The following is a 5,339-nucleotide window of genomic DNA, read 5'->3' as shown; positions in this document are numbered from 1 at the left end:
TGCACACCTGTTGATAATCTGATGCATCTACGTGGGGACGTGAAGTTCTTTCTTTTTTCACCCACTCAGGAAAAAAAAAAGGAGACACTAGGTAAACCCATTGTAAATAAATCTATGTAAACAAGTCTTTTTTTACTTTTTTTATAATCTATTTCGTGAACAGTAACTTAATATATTGTTTGTGAAAATATAGCTATACATAGAGAAGGGTATCTTTATTTATTTTTATTATGTATTTTATTGGAAAAAATAATCATTTTCCGTAAATTATTCTCTTCTCTTGTGCGAGTGTTTTTCTTATTTTTTTCCTATTACGGGCATTTCGTGTGTTTTAACACCACCAAATCAAGTTTATCTGCTTTTGGAAAACACTAACACACGAATAGACATATGTGTATAAAATATGGTTGGTAAGTAACGGAATTGTCTATCATAGTGAGCGGTGCAAGCGTGTAACATTCTAATACTAAGAGATCATTACTAATGCCACATGTTGTCCCTCCGTGATTTTATGTAGCGAGTCTTTTTCACTAGAGAAAGTGGTTGTCAAAATAAGGAAAAACTCTTTAGATACAAATTGAGTTTTGACACCTTATAAAAATAAAAAATGAAAAGTCGTCACGTTATTTTGGGACTGTAAAGTTAGTGACTAAATTAGAATCCTTGACATCCAACCATTATTTAAAACGTATAAGGATAACTATATGGATTCATTTTCCATTTATTATTTTTTCACTAAAAATCCATGCCTCTCCTTTTCAACCATTCCTTTCCTCTACTCCCATATTATATATATATTTGACAATCTGATTGGTTGAACAAACTAAAATCGTTTCTTGGCATCACAAGTCACAAATGTTGCCCTACGTTTCCCTGCAAGAGGCTCAAACCGCCATTGGCCGACCTCTCACCACTGCCGAAACCTTATGGTTTAATTACACGGCCAATATGTCCGATTACATCATCTACTGCCACAACATTCCCATTATGTTTCTCCTAGACACTCTTGTACCTGTCTTCTACCTTGTTATGGAACACATGTTTCCTACTTACGTTGCACCTTACAAAGTTCAACCCAAGATTAAGTATTCGTTAAACGATCACTTCAAATGTTACTTGCTTGTAGCGCGAGGGTACCTCCTCGTTGTACCTTCACTGCTCGTCTCTTATCCTACAGTAAAAGTGAGAAGTTTAAATTTTAAAGAATTTTTAAACCTTGAACATATTATTATATGTAAGTGTCCTAACTTATGTTTATATGTAGATGATTGGTATTCGAACAAGCTTGCCACTACCATCATCGACGGAGATTATATTGCAACTGATTGTCTACTTTGTTATCGAAGACTACACGAACTATTGGTTCCATAGGTTATTTCATGTGAAGTGGCTATATGAGAACGTTCATAAGGTTCATCATGAATACACAGCACCTATTGGGTTTGCAACTCAGCATGCACACTGGGTGGAAACACTGGTCTTTGGTATTCCATCTATTCTGGGACCTGCACTTGTTCCGGGACATATGGTTACATTCTTGTTGTGGCTTGCCTTGAGGCAGACTGAGGCCATTGAAAATCACAGTGGGTAAGTAAGCAACAAAATTAAAAGGCTAGTTTGAGCTTAATATCATATAATTTTAACATGCAGAGTGATAAAGATAGATAAATAAATTCAATAATTTAATTAAGCTAATTACCATGCACGTGTTTAAGGTATGACTTTCCATGGACATTTAGAAAATACATCCCATTTACTGCTGGTGCTGATTACCATGACTATCATCATTACGTAGGAGGCCAAAGCCAAAGCAACTTTGCACCAGTCTTCACTTACTGTGACTACATATATGGTACAGACAAGGTAATTAAACTATATATAACTTCTAATTCTTTACATAGGCAGTTATTAACTTATTATACAAAGATTTCTTTGATTAATACATGACAACATACATGGGATATAATCACGTGCTACTATATTATATAAGCAAATATCAGGTCATATGATAATGTATAATCACGTTCTGACCACATTATATAATCATGTTGTATGTTACATAATCACGTAGCATGTTAAAAAAAAATTAACGCAACTATCACTATATACTATACTTAAGTTAGAGCATTCACAACAACTCCACCATATTCTACCATGTAATTCAACTAAAAAACACATTTTTCAAAATTTATTTCTCAATTAAAAAATCCTCCAACATATCATCCATCATTTTTATGTTTGTCTTACTCATAAACACTTATTATATTATATTTCTCGTTTCAAACACTCTAAATAATTTGATGGAAGATAAATAGTATTTTTTTTATATATATAAAGATATAAAAAGCTACTGTAGCACTTTTTTTTCAAATTGCAAAAATAGGGTGTAGATTGGGTGGTTCTGATGCAGAGTGAAACGTATTTATGCATTTACTTTAAGTTTTAAAGATAGAGGAAGCTATAGTGGAGCTTTTGTGAATGCTTTTAGAGCATTCAATATCATCTTTACTATTTTTTACCCTATAATTTAATTAAAATCATATATTTTTAAAAATTTATCTCTTATTTTAAAAATCTCCTACATCTCCTTCATTATTTTTATCTTTATCTTACTTATAAACACTTATTTTATTATATTTCTTATATTTATACACTCAAATAATATAATGAGTAGTGTAACAATTTTAAAAAATAAAGGAGTGATGTAAAGAAATGATGGATGAGATGTAATGGATTTTTATTATATATATATATTTTTTTTAATTTTAAAGATATGGGAGAAGTTGTTAGATGGCATGTGAATGCTTTTGAGGATGATAAAGTTCTCTATCTTATGGTATAATTATATAAAAAATAGTAAAGCATTAAAAAGTTATTGGATTTAAACAATTATGAAACTAGATTTAACCTAAAAAAAGTAAATAATTATGGTTATTTCACTTAGAGCATCTCCAACGATTGTTGCTTGGAGATACTTGTTTGAAATCCAAAATCATAAAACGGGCGAGGGGTATTGTTGGAGATGATGACAAGGACTTGTCCAGTTTGGTGTATCGGACTCGTCCGGAATTGCAAGGGTGGGTCCCCTTGCAATTTTAAACCCTTTTAAAATAAAAAAAAAAGCCTAAATTGATTAAATATTAAAATTTTAAGTAAAATATATATTAAAAAAAACAAAATAACTTTAATAAACTTTTTAAACTTTTATATATATATATATATAATTGAGAGCTCATATGTTTCATGAAATCGTGAGAACTTTTTCAAAAACCATTCAAATTCGATTTTTTTACACTTATCGTTAGTATTAAAATCCCACATCCAAAAAAAATTACGCGTTTAAATTAAACGTATACATATATTACAGTAATTTTCTTTTTTTGTTTATTATACATTTTTAATATAATCTCACTATAAACAAAATATTAGACATAATTTATAAATATATTAAATAAATAAAATATAGACAAAATAAAAAGAAAAAATAGTTAATGAGGTGGAGGTTTTGAATGGTTTATTGTATGAGAAAAAAGTGGGTTTAAAATAGTTACGAGATTTGGAATGATGTGGTGTGCTGATGTGGCAGGTTTGAATTTCAAACCTGGTTTATTGATGGAGATGCTCTTAGCCTTAACCAAAGAACTGGTAATCAAATGGTTTAAAATCTAAACTGCACTTTTCATCGAAAAAAAAAACATTTTCTATATAATTCTTCATATGTGTGTATGTATTTGTATATAAATGTATATATATATCATAGTACGTACGGTGGGTGAAGCTGTGTTTGTGTTTGTTTTCTACTCTCATCAGGGCTATAGGTACCGCAAGAGACTCCTACAGAACAAGCAGGTAAACATGCACTTCATATCTAAATATTTAATAGACGTAAAACTTTATATTCATATCTTATTATTTGTAAAATAATAATATACTCATGATTCTTATATCTATTTGGTGTAATTTAGTTGAAAGATGGCTCAAATGGTGGTTTGTCATGTGCTTCTACGTCAGATATTAAGTCGGAGTAATGAACCATCTTCTTCCGTATGGTAGATCAGAAAATTTATTGGTTAATTCGCATGGTGGATTGCCAAAGGAAGAACGTCTATTTACTTATATATATAATTGAGTGAATAGAATAAGTGAATGTGATCATCACATTACACACAGTGTATATCAATAATAATGTGTATGTACTATGTCAACCTTAAGCTTCACTCGTCCTGATAGCCTAGTCTGTGTGCCCGGATTGTGTGGTTACAATTTGTGACAATATCAGTCAGTGGCGTATCAATGAATTTTCTTATTAGTATTATAATATGTGAGAATATCAGTTAGTGGTGTATCAATAAATGTTCTTATTAGTTTTTTTTTTTTTTTTTTTTTTTTTTGAAAGATCAACAAAAACTTTTTATTCCATATTCACCTGGACAATCAAACTATTGGCCAGATGATCACCAATGTTATAATATTTTTGGTTTTCGAATATTTATGAACTTAGGGTGAGCGGGGCACTCCACTAAGAGGGGAGTCCCCTCTCTTACGCACACCCAATCAGGTTATGCCACGTCAACTCCCCTCTTAAACTCCCCTCACACCCCAATTTGATGGCGGCACTCCCCTCTTAGGTGACTTATTTTTTTTATTAAAAAAAAAGAAAAAAAAAAGAAAATCACTGATTGGTTGAAAATGAGGCTGGCCCCACCAAAACCCTCCCCTTCTTCGGTGAACTCCCCCCGACCACCATCCCCGAATTGGGTCACCGCAGGGATGGCGGCGGTGTTCCCGCTGGGGGAATTAGGTCACCACGGCCACTCCCCGCTGGTGCCCCGCTCACCCTTAATCTACAAATTCCTTGGGGTTCGAGTCGGCTCACCAAAGTTCAAACATTTGAATAAGACATCCAATATAACTGAAGTGGAGGTAAATTATAAAAGTTCACTATTGTCCCTAAGAATTCAGATTTCTTGTGCGACAAATAAAAATGGGTCTTTGAAAATAGAAAAATACACATATATAAATAAAATTCATTACTTCATTATTACGAAAACAATCGTTATATCAATAAACAAAACAAAATTACTAGAACATAATAATTTTACATATTTAAATTAATCGAAAGACTCTCCTACCATTTTAGAAGCAAAGTTGCTCATCAACTCTACAATCTATACTCTCTAAATATATTGTTCACAACCGTTATCATTACCAATACACTGAGTCTCTCTTAGAAAATTAAGGATCGAAAGTATAACTTCAACAACTTCAATAAATTCTAGAAGGTACAAACCATAACCGCAGTTTCAAGTGAAGAATCATAGGAAAAAAAGTCTCCCAAC

The 5,339-nt window shown here is 31.8% G+C and overlaps 1 protein-coding gene across 3 annotated transcripts; it reads left to right on the top strand.

Moving 5' to 3' along the window:
- Positions 1-668: 668 nt before the first annotated feature.
- Positions 669-4,370, top strand: LOC110864319 (methylsterol monooxygenase 1-1). 3 transcript variants are annotated; one of them, XR_002549783.2, is made up of 6 exons: positions 684-1,182; positions 1,265-1,587; positions 1,716-1,863; positions 3,587-3,645; positions 3,811-3,849; positions 3,966-4,370. XR_002549783.2 is itself a non-coding variant. In XM_022113371.2 (5 exons), the coding sequence occupies exons 1-5, from the start codon at positions 856-858 to the stop codon at positions 4,026-4,028; spliced, it is 900 nt and encodes a 299-aa protein (XP_021969063.1). In that variant the 5' UTR covers positions 669-855; the 3' UTR covers positions 4,029-4,370. The 3 variants fall into 3 exon arrangements, 2 of the variants coding, with proteins under 2 accessions (XP_021969063.1, XP_021969064.1); XM_022113371.2 differs by lacking the exon at positions 3,587-3,645 and having other exon boundaries at positions 669-1,182; XM_022113372.2 differs by lacking the exon at positions 3,587-3,645 and having other exon boundaries at positions 720-1,182; positions 1,740-1,863.
- The last annotated feature ends 969 nt before the right edge of the window (positions 4,371-5,339 follow it).

Source organism: Helianthus annuus, chromosome 6 (genome assembly GCF_002127325.2).
Source record: "Helianthus annuus cultivar XRQ/B chromosome 6, HanXRQr2.0-SUNRISE, whole genome shotgun sequence".
NCBI lineage: Eukaryota > Viridiplantae > Streptophyta > Magnoliopsida > Asterales > Asteraceae > Helianthus > Helianthus annuus.
Note: the sequence above shows the minus strand (reverse complement) of the source record. Positions and strands in the feature narration are given on the sequence as shown.